Source organism: Chiloscyllium punctatum, chromosome 8 (genome assembly GCF_047496795.1).
Source record: "Chiloscyllium punctatum isolate Juve2018m chromosome 8, sChiPun1.3, whole genome shotgun sequence".
NCBI classification, from domain to species: domain Eukaryota; kingdom Metazoa; phylum Chordata; class Chondrichthyes; order Orectolobiformes; family Hemiscylliidae; genus Chiloscyllium; species Chiloscyllium punctatum.
In genome coordinates this window covers 115,363,991-115,384,199 of record NC_092746.1, presented here as the reverse complement: position 1 = coordinate 115,384,199, position 20,209 = coordinate 115,363,991, and the positions used below count along the sequence as shown (strand labels likewise).

Genomic DNA, 20,209 nt, shown 5'->3' with positions numbered 1-20,209 from the left:
GGCCTCTCTTTATTCTGCCATTATTGTGCTAGTGCAAAAAAAAATCATTCAGCATTTTCAAAAACTTGACCTGTAACTTCACCAGGATAATGCCCCTTACATTCATGTCAGTTTCTGTGCTTCTTGTGCAGGGAGGTATCCTTGACCCTTCTCTGTTTCTCATCTACAGGTTGTCCCTCAGCAATACCCAAAAGCAGAGCGATAGTTTTCACATATAACAACATCCATCTCCATTTCACCACCACCTTTCTCAAATATTCCATGCTTCCCAAGTTATCAGACTGCTTATCAAACACAGTTTCATCCAAATATTGGGAAGGCTGAAGCCATTGTTTTCCATCCTCAATCCAAGCTCCATTCCCTAATAACTAATTCTGTCCCTCACTCTAGGCAACTGAAGACACAAGTTTTAACCTGTCACATTTGACCCCAAGCTGAAACATCCACCTCATATTTATGCCATCACTAAGAACACCGTTTTACTTCCATAATTTACTCCAAAATAATTTCAGCTCATCCATTGCTGAACCTGCCCCCTCGATATCTTTAGGTTCAACTACTCCAAACTAATCTCCCACGTTCCAACCCTGCATAAATTTCAGATCATCCAAAACCCTGCTGCACCAGTTTCCATTCACAGATCACCATCACCCTGTGCTTGATCTCCTACAGTCCTTATAAACTATGGACTTATAAAGATTTCATGTGAGAATAAAGCTAATTCAATTCATTACCCATTTCTAATGATGTTAACCGCATGACAATCAGAACATAAATTCATAAGTTTTTTTGTTAAAATTGTAACTCACCACTGTTACACTCAAGTCTAGGTTACAATCAAATATCACAGGAGTGAACACAACTTCTCCAAATGTCACTAACTGGCACTTTAATCATGGCATTCCTTTTGATAAAACTCAAGAAATGTTCATATTAAAATTAATTAGTTTATTTCTTGCCCAATGTTCCATTTGCAAACTACAGAAATTCATAGCAAAGAAAGGTGTCATGTTGTAGGTGTCAGCTCTCCACTAGAGAAAAAAAACAATAGCCCATCATCCTGCATTTTCCAAGACTCCAAATTTACACCTCCCTCATGACATAATTGTCTCTGCCTCAAATACTTAAGAATTCATGATTTATGTATAAGCATGGATGATAATGTTCATTATTAAAGTCTTGGTGTCCCTCTATTTTGGCAAGCATTGACGAGTTCTCCTTTTTGTGGATGTAGTAAAGTCTATGCCAGCTACTGCATTGATGCAGCAACTTAAATATATAAAGTCTGAAAAACAAGTTTCTCAGAACAACCTCCACATGTCAGTGGAGTAGAATCTGAACCAGAATGATTAACAGCGGTGCACCAAAATTAAATAGTTTAATGTTTTTAGAAGAAAAAATTACATACACTGGCCCATCTTCCCACACACAACCATATAACTTTTGATAAAATATAAATTCCCGTTGTCAGCATTCACCTTTCAGAAGCTTCTTCTGTTGCATCATTAAAATTACATTTATACGAAAAGCATTTGTCCAAATGAAAACACCAAGATGTGGAAATTGGACTAGACCCTAATTCTATAAAGATAATAAATCCAGTGCTACAGTTTTTCACACCATTAATAGAAGTTCCACACAGCTGGATGGTTGTCAATCAATGGCATAATTTTTAATTTGGGCCAGTTTACCAGATCTCTGTTCTTCCTCTGCAGACCTGGATAGCTGCAACTCTGGCAATAAACCATGTACATACAGGCCTGGCAAAATTCTTCTCGATATTAAACAGCAATGAGTGAATTTCAAGTCAGAGGTAGACTCAGACACCTGCTAATACTACATGACCTACTAAAATTCACGTTTAAGGACCACATAATTGAGAAACACACAACCGAAGTACCAGCATTTTAGGAAATGTGCATTTCACGCCTTTTTTAAAAAAATTATTTAATCTTAAAAAGTAACATCCATTAATATCTTCAAAGTATTAGCAAACAGACATTGAACATCACCAAGAGAATGATGGTCAATACATTTTGGGTATACCCAGACTGACTTAGCACCTTCTGCATTTCTAGCATTGCGAGTTTTTTTTTAAAAGCAATGTTGAACATTATGCAACTTGTTAATGGCATTTCCGTCAGCCCACCGAGAAAAGATTGTGATGACAATTTGAGTTTGCACTCAATAAACAGTCACAACTAAACAAAACAAGAGGGGAACCTATACAAATATGATTTGGAGATGCCGGCGTTGGACTGGGGTATACAAATACGGTGAGTGATAAAACTGGCAATGAGAATCTTGATATGTAGGACCAGAAAATAGATAAAAATTGTGTCAGTATTTTTGGAAAAGACAAAATACAATATTCCTTCAAGCTCCATCACAAGATTTCATTTTGATTGCACATCTGCTCTGACATGAAGTGCATCATAGACAGGCTACTGTGCAATAATATTCACTTAGAGTTATTCCCCAACATATAAACATGATTTCTGTTAAAGCTGTCTCCCCAAACACACTCCAAGGACTACGGTTTAAACAGTATCAAAAATTTCAGTGTCAAATAAACCAAACAAGGTCCAGTGAAATAAAGAAAGATAATGAAGGAATAAAATTTCCAATTTAAAGAAAACATTCCTCAGAAACAGAGGTAAAGAAAAATAAGCTATATAATCTGGTTAAAGTATTAGGCACTACAGTATCCCAAAGCCACAAGTAGCAATACTGGTTCTACATGTAGGATCACCCCCATTATTATCAAACATTACCTTGTGCATCACTTTGAAAAGCAATAAAACTCTCCAAAACCCTTCATTAACTGGCTTAAGGGGCAGACAGCATACTAAATTACAGTACAGGCTGATCTTTGTGCAATTCTATGCTCCTGGGAAACAGTGAATGTTTCATCTAGTGAATCTCATACTCAAGACATACTTATAGTGTTGCGTATAAAATTAACTCTGCAAAAACAACCTTATTGGCATCTACGTATATAATTCAAGTGCATGCTAGTTAAACAATTGACAAACAATCTTGCTTGATTTGAACAGGCTACAAAAAGGCAGCCAGTTTTTTTGTCTTTGGCTTAAATGAACCAGAACACAGCAAAACAAGTGGCTTGATGGCAGAGTGTGAAATACATCCTGTCCTTGATGACTCCATTGGTACTTTTGGAAACTACATGTATTAGGGCATCCAGTAAACACAGAACAGGACATGATCTTGGTACCTGCCAAGATTAGACTACTGACTGACACTTGCATGAAGACTGGCCAGGCCCATGAAGAACTGTATCCCACTAAGAGTCAATGCGTCCTGAAGTGGGAAGGGAAGGACAGAAGATGTACCAGAGAATAAGGTAACATTAAGTAATAAAGAGTTTTCTTAGTCAGCTGTAAGGGAAATGATTACGTAAAATTAGTTATTTACCATTTTCTGTGCAGCCTTTAAGGTGGCTACTAGCTCACAGCTTGGTAACTTGAGTGAAAAATCTTAATAGTGAGAAGAAAAATATCTGCATGTAAGATTTAGTGATGCAGAACCAGGATGCAAAGTAAAAGTATTAGTGGAGGTTATGAATTTATAGATTTCCCTTTCAACAACTCAAGATACAGCAATTGTGTGTGAACGAAAGGGAACTCTTCTGCCCTGCTCTTCCCATGATGTTAAGTTAGCTTCACTCGCTAAGGGTTGGTTTTGTTCTTTTTTGGGGGGTGGGGGGAAAAGAGTTGTGCCACTTATCCAAGGTCCACAGATGTTAATTTTCTTTTCTCCAATCGTTATTGATTCACCGAGTAGTAACAAATTTCTTGTACCATTTATGGGACGTACGCATTGTTAATAAAACCAACATTTACTCTTCATCTCCAATTACTGTTGAGAATATTTCTATCAACATTATAGTAGTGAACTTAAATAACTCACATTCACTTTATAAATGGGAAATAAAAGTGATTGACAAATTGCAAAGGATTCAGACAACGGCATGGAATTTGAGTGCAAAACTCCTGAAGCATTTCAATGTTTGAGAGAGAGTCCATTGCCTCAAGCTGCATTCTACTCAGTACTAATGGTAACTGTTTATTGGCACATAGTGTTGTAGACCAAGAAAAATGCACTTAAAAAGAGCTAACATATCTTTTTCAAAACTTGAAATTTCAATGATCCTACTAAACTTCTCCCCATGAAGGTCAGGTTATAGTTATTTTTACTGTTTCTGAATCGATATACAAGATTATGTTTTGAGGAAAAGGTGGGTGTGTCAGCAGAACTTTAGTTTAGCAGCCAATTGATTGGAATGCAAAACATTTAACACTCGAACACCTCCTTATTGCTTCCACTCTACAGTGGAACAGTTATTGTAACAGAAGCTATAAAACACTCAAAGCCTTTAGACAAGGAGCAAAGAAAATAGCCTCAACGTACATCTGTTGCAGTTATCAATGTTGCCAGATAGGTTGAAAGGAAACAAAGATAAGATATTCAGTTGAGAGATATATCTCATTCACTGCTACCCCATTCACTGCTCTTTCTTCAACCTTATGCTTCCTCTTCAGTCACCGATATATCACAGGTTTCATCTTGACCTTGAGGCAGGCACTCTACGAGGTCCGCTGGCTCAGATTCTGTACAGTCAGCATCCACTTGTGTTTCAGCAGATGTGGGAAGCGATGGGACAGTCAAGTCAAACATTGAAGAGCTTTCCGGATCCAGGCCTTGCTCCATTGAAGCAGCAGCACAAAGTTCAGCACTGACAGAACTTAAATCTTCAGGCACACCTCCAATCATGTGGTCTATTTAAAAAACAGCACACACAAAATCATTAGAAGCCAGTCACACAAACTCACTCCCAGCACATAATATTACATCCTACACTGAATTCTTCTTCTTCTCTGCATTAGATTTATTTAAAAGCATCAAAAGGGTAGTTAACGTTTCTTCAAACATAACTACTGGCAACATAATACAATCTGTGAGACAGCTAAATTGAAGAGAGAGGGAGCAGTAAATTTATGGCAATTGAATTACTTTTGTGATGTATTAAGACTGGCATCTCATGTATACCAGATTTAAAATTTAGAACAGGAAAAACAAACAAAAATATATTATATAAAATCTTTTCCACGTTATCTGTCGTAACAATGACCAAAAAAGTAAAACTATTCACTGAAATTGAGAAACTAACTTTTGATTACTGGTTGAAAAATTATTTTAAATTAAATATATAGAATCCCTACATGTGGAAGTGGGCTATTTGGTCCATTGGGTCCACACTGACCCTCTGAAGAGCATCCCTCCCAGACCCACCCTCCTATCCTATTCCTGTAACCCTGCATTTCCCATGGCTAATCCATCTAGCCTGCACATCCCTGGACTCTATGGGCAATTTAGCATGGCCAATCCACCTAATCTGCACATGTTTGAACTATGGGAGGAAACAAGAGCACTTGGAAGAAACCCACACGGAGAGAATGTGCAAACTCCATACAGACACTCACTCGAGGCTGGAATCTTACTCGACTCTCTGATGCCGGGAGGCACAGTGCTAACCACTGAGCCACCATGCCACCCACTAGAAATTTAAAACAGCAAAACAATTGGTTTTTTTAAATTTATGTTGCAAAATAATCTGGACAGGATTGAGAAATACTGTAGGTGAACTGCACAGATCCACACAAAGAATAGCCACACATACAAGACACCATAGGTCAGTTGCAGCCTGAGGATCATGGTCTGGTGGGAGGGAAGAAAGTTGTGGGGAAACAAGAAAGCTGACTGCTGCTTACACTTACCGGAGTGGAGATCAAGTTCTTCATTGATGAGGACCCCATTTGTTCCAGTATTTCTCTCTGTTATTGTGTTAAAGATAAGCGAGGAGGGTGACGTCACTGCCACTTTCAATACATCAGATAAGTCACGAGCTTCGGGAATGTCTGTGGATCCAGGTGGAAAACCTGTTTAAGAATTCAAAGACAAACAAAATCGTGCCCCCAATTTGAGTAGATGGGAACTCCATACTGTGATGTGTGACGGTAGCCAATCTCGCTTCAATGGAAAGCCTTTTCAATTCTATTCGGAAGTGCTTCTACAATGTTTAAAGACAAGAGTCTGCAAAACTAAGTACTGAAATATAGAACAACATCATGCAAAGTTTATCAGTCAAGTGGACTAACTTGTAGAATGTTGTCAGTGCCTCTAATTCAAGCTCCTTAGGATTCCAGAGCAGAGATGATGTTCACCCAGAATGTAGACTTCACTCTATCACCCAAAGGCCTGGTACTTAGATCACTACACTAAAAGCCCTGTGAAACATACTGGACTAACACCACTGGGCTGAAGCAGCAGAAGCTTGGGATTTGCTCACATCTACAAAATCATCTGACTGTCATTGATAAGATTTTACAGTCCATTATTAAGGGTGAGATTGCAGAATAGTTGAAAGTGCATGGTAAAATAGGGCTGAGTTAGCATGGCTTTGTCTAGGGGAGGTCATACCTGACAAATCTGAGAATTCTTTGAGGTGGTAATGAGCAAGTTAGACAAAGGGGAGCCAGCGAATGTGATCTATTTGGATATCCAGAATGCCTTGTTATGGCGCTGCAGAGGAGGGTGCAAAATAAGATAAGAACCCAAGGTAGACAAGGCAAGGTACTGTCTTTGATAGAGGACCGGCAGAAGACAGAGTGGGGATAAAGGGATCTTTGTCAGGAAGGCAGCCGGTGACTAGTGGAGTTCCACAAGGGTCAGTGTTGGGAGTTGCCCGAAACGTTGATTTCGCTGCTCGTTGGATGCTGCCTGAACTACTGTGCTCTTCCAGCACCACTAATCCAGTATTTGCTTTCCAGCATCTGCAGTCATTGTTTTTACCTCAGTGTTGGGAGTACTATTCATGTTACACATTAATGATCTGGATGAAGGAATGAGGGCATTGTTGCTCATATTGCAGATGCCACAAAGATAGGTGGGGGGACAGGTAGTGTTGAGGAGGCAGGGAAGCTGCAGAAAGACTTCAACAAGGCTGGGAGAGTGGGCAAAGAACTGGCAGATAGAATACAATGTGGGAAATTGTGAAGTTATTCACTTTGGCAGGTGAATAGAGGCATAGACTAAATGGGTCAAGAGTGTGTTGCTAGAAAAGCATCCCAGGAGGAGAATCGACATTTCAGGCCAGAATCCAATTTTCCTGCTCCTCGGATGCTGCCTAACCTGCTGTGCTTTTTCAGCAACATACTCCTGACTCTGATCTCCAGCAACTGCAGACCTCATTTTCTCCTATTTTCTAAATGGAGAAAGGCTTCAGACATTTGAAACACAAAGAGACAGGAAGTCCTTGTTCAAGATTCTGTTACACTTAACATGCAGGTTCTGTTGATAGCTAGTAAGGCAAATGCAATGCAAGCACTAATTTCAAGAGGGCCAGAATACAAGAGCAGAGGTGTACTGCTGAGGATGTAGAAGGTTCTGGTCAGCCTACATCTGGAATGTTGAGAGCAGTTTTGGGCCCCATGTCCAAGGAGGGATGTGCTGGCCTTGGAGGGGATCCAAGGTTTGGAAGAGTTATCCCAGGAATGAAAGGGCTTGTCATACCAGGAAATTTTGAGGACTTGATGGAGCTTATAAGGATGGGGGGGGGGGGGGGGGGGGGGGGGTGTGGAAATTCTCACTGAAACTTACAGAACACTAAGAGGTCTGAAATGGAGTGGATATGGAGAGGATGCTTCCAGTAGCAGAAAAGACTAAGACTTGAAAGCACAGTCTCAGAGTGAAGGGGTGACATTTTAGAACTGAGATAAGGAGACATTTCTTGAGCTAAAGGGTGGTTAATCTGTGGAACTCATTGCCGCAGAGGGGTGTGTTGGCAAGTCCTTAAGTGAATTTAAGATAGAGATAGATATGTTCTTAATTAGTCAGGGAATCCAGGGTTATGGGAAGAAGGCAGGAGATTGGGGTTGAGAAACACATCAGCCATAATTGAATGAGCAGCAGATTTGAGGGGCCAAATGGCCTAAGTCTGCTTCCATTTCTTATGATCCCACAGTGTATTCATTTCTGTAATTCAAAAATGTCATGGAATTCAGAAAGAACTCGGTTTCATTTTCTTGGAACATTAGTATTCATGATGGCTTGAAAAAGGTATTCAAAATGAAATTGGGGCATTATTATGTATAGTATGTTGCAGTTTGATCTTGGTAATTTATAAAGAATTACCTACAGAATCTTAATGATCGTTCAACATTTGAAAATTTCTATCTATTCCAATCAGTCACTGCATGGAACCCACTTGGGAAATCATAGATGAGAAACTTATGTTCCCAATGTGCTGTGCCACATCTGAAATCAGCAAATCCACATTTGTCACAAGCAGACAGTATATCAAGAGTGCAGCATAGTGCTGCAATGGAATAGACACTGTCACCCATCTGATTTACCCCCAAAAATTAAAACCTTAAACTGAACCGCATTGTCTATGAAACTGGAAATTACATGAAAATGACCATTTTAATGAACATTTCTATAATTATAGATTTATTTTAGCACAGAAGGAAGCCAGTTAGCCCACTGCATCTATGCTAACCCACTGAAGGAGCATTTCAGCTCATGATCCTCCTCATCTCTCTACCCTGCAAACTTTTCATTTTTGAATAAGCATCCAATTCCCAAGGTAAACTGCACTAACAGTGACCACAATGTTCAGTTCCAACATGCATTTGCTTATGCAACAAAGCACTATGGGAGAGAAATTTATTGGCTATCTAATACTGCAAGTACTGCAAGGAGAAAAAGCAAAAAGGCAAAAAAGGTCTGAGAACAGTACCTGGGTCCATGACCCGTTGTATAGGAGGAGGAGGGAGTAGTGAACTTTCCATTGTTAAGTTGGTCAGGCCCTGTTCCAAATCTGGACACTCACTCGTTCCAACAACTGGTGAACTTGGAGTAATTAAAGGTGCCTGCAAAATAAGCACAATACACATTGTATGGCAATCTCAGCTTGTATTTGGCAGTGAACACTACTTCAGTGGTCACACTTGTAGACACATCATCCAAGTAATTTCTTCAAGCTGCTACAATAATTCTGACTTTATTCTTCAGAAAAAGAAAACAAATTGAAAATGATGTCAGAGTATATGAAGAATGCACTTACCCAGATCATGTTAATTGATCTTGAAATCAATTTTAGTATTAAAGAAAATGTGCCTAATTTAAAATGATTGAAAATATTAAGCTTTCCAATTACTCAGTTTATCGATTTGAAACATTTCTGGTATTCGTCTTTCCACAGGTGTTGCCTCGTCTGCTGAGTCTTTATTTTCATTGTCAGTTATTTAGTTAGTGAAGTTACATACAACCAAAGCTACAGAGTCTCACGTATTGATGACTGACCATTTGCTGATCTCGAGTGAATGCCAGCAAGGATGCTGCAAGTGGCTTCAATTACACTGGGTTGAGGGGTTTAGAGTGTGGGCAGGGCATTGTTGTTGTTTATTGTTGAACAGTGCTCACTGGTGAACCCCTGCTGGAAAATGTGCATGTCAGGATATTATGTCAGGACAACATGGTGGAGTGATGGTGCTGGGCACCCCACTATGTTTAAACAGGCTGCCAACATTCACTCTCACAATAATGTATGGTAACTTAGGCAAGGTGACAGAGATGGGAGATCCAGCACGGGAACCATTACGGGTAAATTATATTTGATTAACTTGATTCGATATATTGACAAAGTAGCATAGAGTGTGGCTGATGGCAATGCAGTTGGTGTGGGGTCTGTGGACTTCAAGAAAAGCATTTGATAAAAATGGTTTAAAATACCTAGACTTTCGGATTTCCAAAAAATAAACATTACTGGTCTCTTAAAATCATCATGATATTAAAAATTACGAAGAGTTTACTAGAGTAACTAAACAGAGACAGAGATAATCTCCAATGCTGATGGATCAATATCAAATGGGCACAGACTTATGATGATGGGCAAAAGAAATGTGGGCAAGGACTGATCAGGTTTTAGAATAGTAATAACTTTCAGAAGGAAAGTGGATAACTACTTGAAGGGGGGAAGAAAAAGTTCAGGAAACAGCACTATTTGAATTGATCTTTGATAGAGCTGGCAAATATAACTGGCTCCGGTGAAAACATAATTCAGCAAGATGATAGCACCGAAGAAAGGTTACAGAGGGGGATGTCTGGGCAACAAGAAACATTATAATATAAAATAAAGTCCTAATGTTTACAAATCGCAAACACAATATATCTAATTTATAATGCTAGATTAATGCGTGCATCTATTATTGTGCATACCAGTACCCATCCAATATGTTAATACATTTGATACAAATGTGTATCTGATAAGTTTCAATTAATGGATGTCTGTTAAGCTTACAAGTTTGGAAAATTGTGCATCCTGCTGAAATAGATATTCATTGCAACCATTGTAATTGTCAAGCTTCTGACTCCCCCAACTGGTCATAAACAATGACTGCTTAAAATTTTAAAAAGGTACTGGCACTTTTCACATTTTTATACCAAATACCAAGGTTCTTGTCCTGTCAGAGGCTAACGCAAAGTCGGATTTCTTTTGAATGGAAACACAGAACAACCCTCTGATTGAGAAAAGTTAACTTCATATGGGTCAGTAATTTCTACATTATAAACTAATTGGGGAGGAGAGCAGCAGACCAATGTGCCTTATTCTAACAGAGGAGGAATTGAATCTTCCTGCAGCACACCAAAGGTGGCTTTTAAAAAAAAACCTTATAATAGCAAGAAGAAATATTTTGATGGTACAAGTCTGAGAATTTACAGATAAATGTATTAATTGTGTATGATAGCATTTCAATTGGGTTTAATGTGCCTTTGGCACTAGATGTTACCTACCTCCGTGTATCCCTTTTCTAGGTTCTGGGGTGGAGTGCTTGCTACAGGTGGTGGTGGAATCTCAACCTTTTGCTTTGGTACGACAGGATGGGAGGGGATTCTGTGCAAATAGCCATATCCAATGCCACAACCCAAGCTGAAAATGAGAAACATGTGAGGTGAATATGGTGGAGGCTTGTTGAATTATATAGTACATACACTCTCAAGATCAATGAGGAATGGGCAATAAATGCTGGCCTTACTGGAGATGTTCATATCTTAAGAAAACATATATACCATAAAACAGGATGTGGCAAGGTCCCCTGGTTTACAAATACTCTCACTGTGACAAGTTGTTCAAGGCAGTGGGCAAGATGAAGAATGACAAAGCATTCTGATAAGTCAGAATGTCACAAAGATGCAGCTGGAAGTTGAATGTTTTAGTCTGGGAATTTGGTAAGTGAGTGTGTGTTTTCAGATTTCTGTCTAAAATCTATTAAAGCTTGCATTTTGCATTTAACTTTACTGTGACAATAAACTGTAGTTTCTTTCCCAGTCTTAGTGATTATAAAGGTCTCTGCCTGAAGGCATTTTTGCAAGGAATTTAATTAAATAGCCACGCAGCACTGATTTGCTGGCCTAATTTATCTCACTAGAGTCTGAGTTCATATAAAAATATTGCATTTTGTATACGCAAAAAGGTGACAATGGAGACTCAGTGCCATGAGATGAAGCACTTAAATTTGGAAAATTGTTAAGTGAGGGAGGTGGTGCTATTTCATTTCATTATGAAGAACGAGCGATATGAGGGGGGCAGTTGGTCAAAATCTAATAGGCGAAACCTGCAAACATTATGTAGGAGTACAGATTGTAACTGGTGAGTTTTAAATTTGTCTCCCCCCTCAAAACTGGACAATAGTTTAAAGAAGTACTGGGGAGATTCAAGAATTGCATTACATGATGTAACAGCAGATAATCTCTGAATGATTTTCAAAACTTAAAACCCAATTTGTTAAATACAAAGAAAATAATGAGGGCAGGGCAGGTGACGTTCGCAACTGTAACATCTAAGAGCTTGTGGATGTGTATGATTCAAAGCAACCACATCATCAGAAGCTGCAGCTAGAAGGGGATATTTGAAAAGTTAAAGAGAAAGGTCAAGATAGTAGCACAGGGTAGCTGATGATAACCAGAATGTGACAAGAATGGACAATGCCTATAAACATAAAGAATACACCAGCAAAATTAGATCTGGGTAAGGACAAACTGGAAATCAATGTAATTAAATGGTTAATACATTCAATATTCGTAACAAGATAAATGAATTGATAACCAAATAGAAATAAATGAGTACAATATGATAGTAATTACAGAAATGTGATTACAAAGTCATCACTGCTGAGATTGAAATATATTGAAATAAGAGTATTTGATATTTTGGTGGAATAGATGATGGGGTAACTGTTAATCTAGGATGAACTCTACAGTAGCAAAAAAAATCTTGTTTCAGTGAGTCAAAAAAGAACAATCAGTTGGGGTAGAAATATGAAATACAAAAGAAAGCAGCCACTAGTGGAACTGATTTGGAGATGGTGGTGTTGGACTGGGATGTACAAAGTTAAAAATCACACAACACCAGGTCATAGTCCAACAGGTTTAAATTAAATTAAACAAATTAAACCTGTTCGACTATAACCTGGTGTTGTGTGATTTTTAACTAGTGGAACTGATTTATAAGTTGACAGGAGCTAAACTGCAGGACAGACTAAAACTCATAATAATGGGGCCTTGTGAAAGTAGCTTGATAATAATGAAGACATTTTGATCTCCACAGACTGAATAACTAATTTGGTAAAGGTATTATCAAGGCCAAGTTCATAGTGCATTTGGGACAGCTTCTTCAAACAATATGTCCTGAAATCAAAGAACAGACTATTTTAGACCTGGTAATGTGTAATAAGATAGAATTAATAAATGATCTCATAGCACAGGATCCTCGACATAACAGTGATCATAATATGATCGAATTTCAATCAGCTTGAAATTGAGAAATTTCCAGATGAAACTGACATCTTAAATAAAGACTATTTAAAGGACGTGAAGACAAAGATGAGGTGATAATGCTGTTGTAATTTTTTTTATTCATTGACAGAAGGAGGACATTGCTAGTTAGGTCAGCATTTATTGCCCATCCCTAATTACCCAGAGGGTGGGTATGAGTCAACCACATTGCTGTGGGTCTGAAATCGCATGTAGGCCAGACCAGCTAAGAATGGCAGTTTCCTTCCCTGAAAGACACAGTGAGCCAGATGGGTTTTTCAAATAATTGACAAAAGCTTCAGTTTTTTTTAAATCTATTAAAATTCCATAACCTGCCAAGGCAAGATGTGAACCCCCATCCCCAAAACATTATGGATTTCCATTTCAGTGGCGGGAGTGAAGAGAGCGTGAGCCAGGAGCCAGCCGGGAAGGCAAATCTGAATAAAAAATACTTACCTTGTAAATCAGTGGAGTGAAGATTGAACAGGAGCTAAAGCGGACACGGGGACTGCTGGGTAATTGAACGAATATATTCGGGCAGTGGCTAAACCCAAAACGCTACATGTGTAGTGGCTCACCCCATCCTCCTCCTCGAGCCAAACAAAGACTGTGTGGAGGGCTGGTAAGTCTTTTTTTTGTCTCTTTTGGCAAGTTAGAGCCGAGGGAATGGAAGCTAGGGCAGTTGCATGCTCCTCTTGCAGGATGTGGGAGGTAAGGGTCACCACTAGTGTTCCTGCTGACTTCACGTGCAAGAAATGCACCCAACTCCAGCTCCTCACTGACCGTGTTAGGAACTGGAGCTGGAGCTGGATGAACTTCAGATCATTCGGGAAACTGAGGGAGTGATGAGGGGTATAGGGAGACAGTCACACCTAAGTTACAAGATAAAGGTAGCTGGATGACCGTCAGGAGAGGGAAAGGGAATAGGCAGACAATGCAGGGATCCCCTGTGGCCATTCCTCAATAATAAGTATACTGTTTTGGATACTGTTGGAGGGGGACGACCTACCAGGGAAAAGCCACAACGGTCAGGCCTCTGACACTGAGCCTGGCTTTGTGATTCAGAGGTAAGGGGGGATTGGTGGGGGGGGGAGGGATAGGAGCGCAATAGCGATAGGAGATTCAATGGTAACAGGTCGCAAATGAGGCTCCCAAATGGTTTGCTGCCTCCCAGGTCTTGGGAATGTCTCGGATCAATTCTACAGGATTCTTAAGGGGGATGGTGAGCAGCCAGAAGTCATGGTACACATCGGTACCAATGATATAGCTAGAAAAGAGTTGAGGGCCTAAAACGTGAATATAGGGAGTTAGGTTGGAATCTAAAAGGCAGGACAAGCAGGGTAGTAATCTCAGGATTGCTACCGGTGCCACATGCTAGTGAGGCTAGGAACAGAGAGTGAGTGCAGCTGAACATGGGGCAGCGGAGCTACTGTAGGAGGGAGGGTTTCAGATATGTGAATCATTGGGATACCTTCTGGGGAAGGTTGCACCTGAACTGGAGGGGCGCCAATATCCTGGGTGGGAGGCTTGCAAGAGCTCTCTGGGAGGGTTTAAACTAGTTTGGCTGGGGGATGGGAACCAGAGCGATGGTTCAGAGGATGGGGTAGCTGGTGAACAGGCAAATACAGCATGCAGAGAGTCTGTGAGGAAGGACAGACAGTCGATAGGGCAAAGGTGCAGTCAGTGTGAGGGGTTGAAGTGTGTTTATTTTAACGCAAGTAGTATCAGGAATAAGGATGATGAACTTACAGCACGGATTAGTACTTGAAGCTACGATGTTGTGGCCATTACCGAGACTTGGATCTCATAGAGCCAGGAGTGGTTGTTGAATGTTCAGGGTTTAGATGTTTCAAAAGGAATATGGAGGGAGGTAAAAGAGGTGAGGGAGTGGCATTGCTAATCAGGGCTAGTGTGACAGCTGCAGAAAGGGAGGTTGTCGAGGAATATTTGTCTACAGAGTCAGTATGGGTGCAAGTCAGAAACAGGAAATGAACAGTCACTTTATTGGGAGTCTTCTACAGACCTCCCAATAGCAACAGAAACACGGAGGAGCAGATTAGGTAGCAGGTTTTGGAAAGGTGCAGAACTAACAGGGTTGTTGACATGGATGATTTCAACTTCCCTAATATTGATTGGAACCTCCTTTCTGCTCCATCCAAACTATTTGCAGTCTTTGTCAGATGCGTCCAGGAAGGATTCCTGACTCCACATGTAGATAGCCTGACTAGAGGGAGGCCATATTGCATTTGTGCTTGGCAATGAACCAGGTCAGGTGTTAGGTCACTTGGTGGGAGAACAATTTGGTGACAGCAATCACAACTCCCTGACCTTTACTCCTGTCCCTTTCCAAGACTATAGGAGATGGTATGGGATGGTACTTAATTGGGGGAGGGGGAATTACAATGCTATTAGGCAAGAACTGTGAAGCATAGATTGAGAACAGATATTGTCAGGGAAATGCATGACAGAGATGTGGTGGTTGTTTGGGGAGCACTTGCGGCGAGGTTGGATGGGTTTGTCCCACTGAGGCAAAGGGGGGAATGGTAGGGTGAAGGAACTTTGGATGAAAAGAGATATGAACATCTGATCAAGAGGAAAACGGAAGCTTACTTAAGGTGAAGGAAGCTGAAAAATGTGTTGCTGGAAAAGCGCAGCAGAGGTCAGGCAGCATCCAAGGAGCAGGAGAATCTACGTTTCGGGCATAAGCCCTTTTTCAGGAATGAGGAGGGTGTGCCAAGCGGGCTAAGATAAAAGGTAGGGAGGAGGGACTTGGGGGAGGGGCATTGGGAATGTGATGGGTGGAAGCAGGTTAAGGTGAGGGTGATAGGCCGGAGAGGGGTTGGGGGCGGAGAGGTCGGGAAGAAGATTGCAGGTCAAGAAGGCAGTTCAGACCAACTCTTTTTAAAATACTGACCCCGCATGGACTCCGCACTACGTTCAGACCAACTCTTTTTAAAATCTGACCCCACATGGACTCCGCACTACGTTCAGACCAACTCTTTTTAAAATCTGACCCCACATGGACTCCGCACTACGTTCAGACCAACTCTTTTTAAAATCTGACCCCACATGGACTCCGCACTACGTTCAGACCAACTCTTTTTAAAATACTGACCCCGCATGGACTCCGCACTACGTTCAGACCAACTCTTTTTAAAATCTGACCCCACATGGACTCCGCACTACGTTCAGACCAACTCTTTTTAAAACCACCGCCTTCTTGACCTGCAATCTTCTTCTTGACCTCTCCGCCCCCAACCCCTCTCTGGCCTATCACCCGCACCTTAACCTCCTTCCACCTATCGTATTCCCAACGCCCCTCCCCCAAGTCCCTCCTCCCTACCTTTTATCTTAGCCTGCTTGGCACACCTTCCTCATTCCTGAAGAAGGGCTTATGCCCGAAATGTCGATTCTCCTGCTCCTTTGATGCTGCCTGACCTGCTGCGCTTTTCCAGCAACACATTTTTCAGCTCTGATCTCCAGCATCTGCAGTCCTCACTTTCTCCTTAAGGTGAAGGAAGCAAGGATCAGACAGGGCTCTAAAGGGTTACAAGGTAGCCAGGTAGGAACTGAAGAATGGGCTTCGGAGAGTTAGAAGGGGACATGAAGAAATCTTGGCGGGTAGTATTAAGGAAAACCCCAAGGCATTCTACACTGACGAGAGGAATAAGAGGATGGCCAGAGTGACAATAGAGCTGTTCGGGGATAGTAGAGGGAAATTATGCCTGGAGTCGGAGGAGATAGGGGAGGTCCTTAACAAATACTTTGCTTTCAGTATTCATTAGTGAGATGGATTTGTCTTTTGTGAAGATAGTTTGAAACAGGCTGATACACTTGAACAGGTTGATGTTGAGGAGGCGGATGCGCTGGAAACTTTGAAAAATATGAGGACAGATAGGTCCCCTCAACCAGACGGGATATACTCAAGGTTTGTATGGTAAGTGAGGGAAGAGTTTGCTGTGCCTTTGGCGATGATCTTTGTGTCCTCACTGTCCACTGGCGTAGTACCAGTTGATAGGAGGGTGGCAAATGTTATTCCCTAGTTCAAGAAAGGGAATAGGAATAAATTATAGATGAGTCAGTCTTATGTCGGTGGTGGGCAAATTATTAGAGATGATTCTGAGAAACAGGAATTATGATTGCTTGGAAACACACAGTGTGATTAGAGATAGTCAGCATGGCTTTGAGAGGGAAAGGTCATGTCTCACCAGCCTTATTGGATTATTTGAGGATGTGACAAAACACATTGATGAAGGCAGAGCAGTGGATGTGGTGTACATAGATTTTAGCAAGGTGTTTGATAAGGTTCCCTATGGTAGGCTCACTCAGAATGTAAGGAGACATGGGATACAGGGAAATTTGACTGTCTGGATACAGAATTGGCTGGCCCAAAGAAGACAGAGAGTGGTAGTTGATTGAATGTGTTCAGCCTGGAGTTTGGTGACCATCAAGGTGGTAAAACCAATGACTGCAGATGCTGGAAACCAGATTCTGGATTAGTGGTGCTGGAAGAGCACAGCAGTTCAGGCAGCATCCAAGGAGCTTCGAAATCGACGTTTCGGGCAAAAGCCCTTCATTATTTGGTGACCAGTGGTGTTCCACAGGCATCTGTCCTGGGACTTCTTTGTGATTTTTATAAATGACATGGATGAGGAAGTGGAAGGGTGGGTTAGTAGGTTTGTCATTGACACAACGGTTGGTGGTATTGTGGATAGTGTAGAGGGCTGTTATAGGATGCAACAGGACATTGACAGGATACAGAACTGGGCTGATAAGTGGCAGGTGGAGGTCAACCTGGAAAAGTGAAGTGATTCACTTTGGAAGGTCAAATTTGAACGCAGAAAACAGGGTTAAAAGCAGGATTCTTGGCAGTGTGGAGGAACAGAGGGATTTTAGGGTCCACATCCATAGATCCCTCAAAGTTGCCACTCAAGTTAATAGGATTGTTGAGACGGTATGGTGCGTTGCCTTTCATTAGCAGGAGGATTGAGTTTAAGTGCTGCGAAGTTATGCTGCAGCTTTATAAAGCCCTGATTAGACCACTCTTGGAATATTGTGTTCCATCATGGATGCCTCATCACTGGAATGAGTTGGAAGTTATTAGAGAGGGTGCAGAGGAGATTTACTCGGATGCTGCCTGGAATGGATGGCATATCTTATGAAAAGTTGAGGGAGCTAGGGCATTTCTCATCGGAGTGAAGAAGGATGAGAGCTGACTTGATAGAGGTGTGCAAGATGATGAGAGGCATAGAGTTGGTAAGCTAGAGACTTTTTCCCAGGGTGGAAATAGCTATCATGAGCCAACATAATTTTAAGGTGATTAGGGGAAGGTTTAGGGGAGATGTCAGAGTTAGGGTTCTTTACAGAGAGAGTGGTGGGTGTGTGGAATGTCAGATACATTAGGGACATTTAAGTGACTCTTGGATAGGCACATGCATGATAGTAAAATGTAGGGTATATAGGTTAGTTTGATCTTAGAGTAGGAAAAGAAGCTGGTACAACATCGAGGGCCGCAAGGTCTTTTCTGTGCTGTGCTGTGCTGTACTGTTCTGTGTTCTATGTATTACTTTGAATCATGTCATAATAGAATCATAGAATTCCTACAGTATGGAAACAGGCCTTTGGCCAACATGTCCACACCGACCCTCTGAAGAGTAATCCGCCCATACTCTTACCCTATTATCCTATATTTACCCCTAACCAATGCACCTAACCTACACACCCCTGAACACTTCGGGCAATTTAGCATGGCCAATTAATTTACCTAACCTGCACATCTTTGGATTGTGAGAGGAAACCAGAGCACCCAGAAGAAACCACACAGACACAAGGACAACGTATAGACTCCACACAGACAGTCACCCAAGGCTGGAATTGTACCCGGGTCCCTGGCGCTGTGAGGCAGCAGTGCTACACACTGAGAGTCTGTGCCTCCCGGGTCTCTGGATTAACATTCTAGCTTTTAATACCATTGGGCCATTGCCTGTTCATATATCGCCAAAGTTATATCCCAGAGAACTGGGTTTAAATCCCACCATGGCAGATAGTGGAATTTACATTCAATAACATAAATCTGAATTAAATGTCTGTCATGATTATGAAACTACCATCGATCGTCATGAAAACTGAGCACCTTTACTAATATGCCTCAGGGAAGGAAAACTGCCATCCTTATCTGGTCTGGCCTAAATGCGACTGCAGACCAACCATGTGGTTGACTCTTAACTGCCCTGGCAAGTCACTCAAGGGCTATTAGGCCTAGGAACAAATTGTGACCCACTTCATGAATAAAAAAAAAGTTGGTTAACGTCCCACTTATTTCAAACATGGGTAACATACTGTGATAGAACACTCCATAGAACACACAAAAATAACAAATGTGATCAAGACAGGCAAAAGTGAGGACTGCAGATGCTGGAGATCAGAGCTGAAAATGTGTTGCTGGAAAAGCGCAGCAGGTCAGGCAGCATCCAAGGAACAGGGGAATTGATGTTTCGGGTATGAGCCCTTCTTCAGGAATTCCTGAAGAAGGGCTCATGCCCGAAACATCGATTCTCCTGATCAAGACAGGCCTCAAAATTTCTCAGCAATGTTATGGGCACAAGGGGTCATCAAATCTCATTAAACTTTACAAGGGATTAATGTTCTTCACTTGTGATCCAGATTGAAACTTCTTCTCAGGAACCATTACACCACAGTCTGCTTCAACAACTATTCTGTTCTATTCCAACACCCTCCTGTTCTAGATCTATGCCCACCTGGAATCTCAAACTACACTCCAATATTTATTCAAAGGCACAACTCCAGAATTTTAATGACAATTAGCTTCACAAAGCTGGATCTTCCTTAGCTGTAAACTTGTTCAGTTAAATTCAGCAAACATTCTTACAGGGTGTTTAACTCTAAGCTGCATTGGAGAAAGTGAGGACTGCAGATGCTGGGGATCAGAGTTAAAAAGTATGGTGCTGGAAAAGCACAGCAAATCCGAGGAGCAGGAGAGTCGACGTTTCGATCATAAACCCTTCATCAGGAATGGGGGTGGGGGAGGGGGTGGTGAGAGATAAACAAGAAGGTTGGGGTTGGGGTAAGGTAGCTGGGAAGGCAATAACAGATGCAGGTGGGGCATGTGATGGTGATAGGTCAGAGGGGAGGGTGGAGGGGAGAGGATAGGTGGGAAAAAAGATGGACAGGTGGGACAGTTCAAGAGGATGATGCCAGGTTGGATCAGGGACTGGGTTGGGGGGGGGGGCAGATAAGGAAACTGGTGAAGTCGACGTTGATGCCATGTGGTTGAAGGGTCCTATGGCAGAAG

General features: G+C 41.4%; 1 protein-coding gene across 2 annotated transcripts in view; it reads right to left on the bottom strand.

Annotated features, from left to right (window-relative positions):
- Positions 1-1,361: 1,361 nt before the first annotated feature.
- The window catches only part of gorasp1b (golgi reassembly stacking protein 1b), a 37,808-nt gene continuing 18,960 nt past the window's right edge, over positions 1,362-20,209 (bottom strand). The window contains exons 6-9 of one of the 2 annotated variants that reach the window (XM_072576294.1): positions 10,879-11,014; positions 8,822-8,954; positions 5,799-5,960; positions 1,362-4,799 (exon numbers count right to left, since the gene is read on the bottom strand). In XM_072576294.1, coding sequence (XP_072432395.1) covers positions 4,546-4,799; positions 5,799-5,960; positions 8,822-8,954; positions 10,879-11,014 — 685 coding nt within the window. In that variant the 3' untranslated portion in view covers positions 1,362-4,545. The remainder of the gene's footprint in view (positions 4,800-5,798; positions 5,961-8,821; positions 8,955-10,878; positions 11,015-20,209) is intronic. The other variant, XM_072576295.1, reaches the window with a different exon arrangement.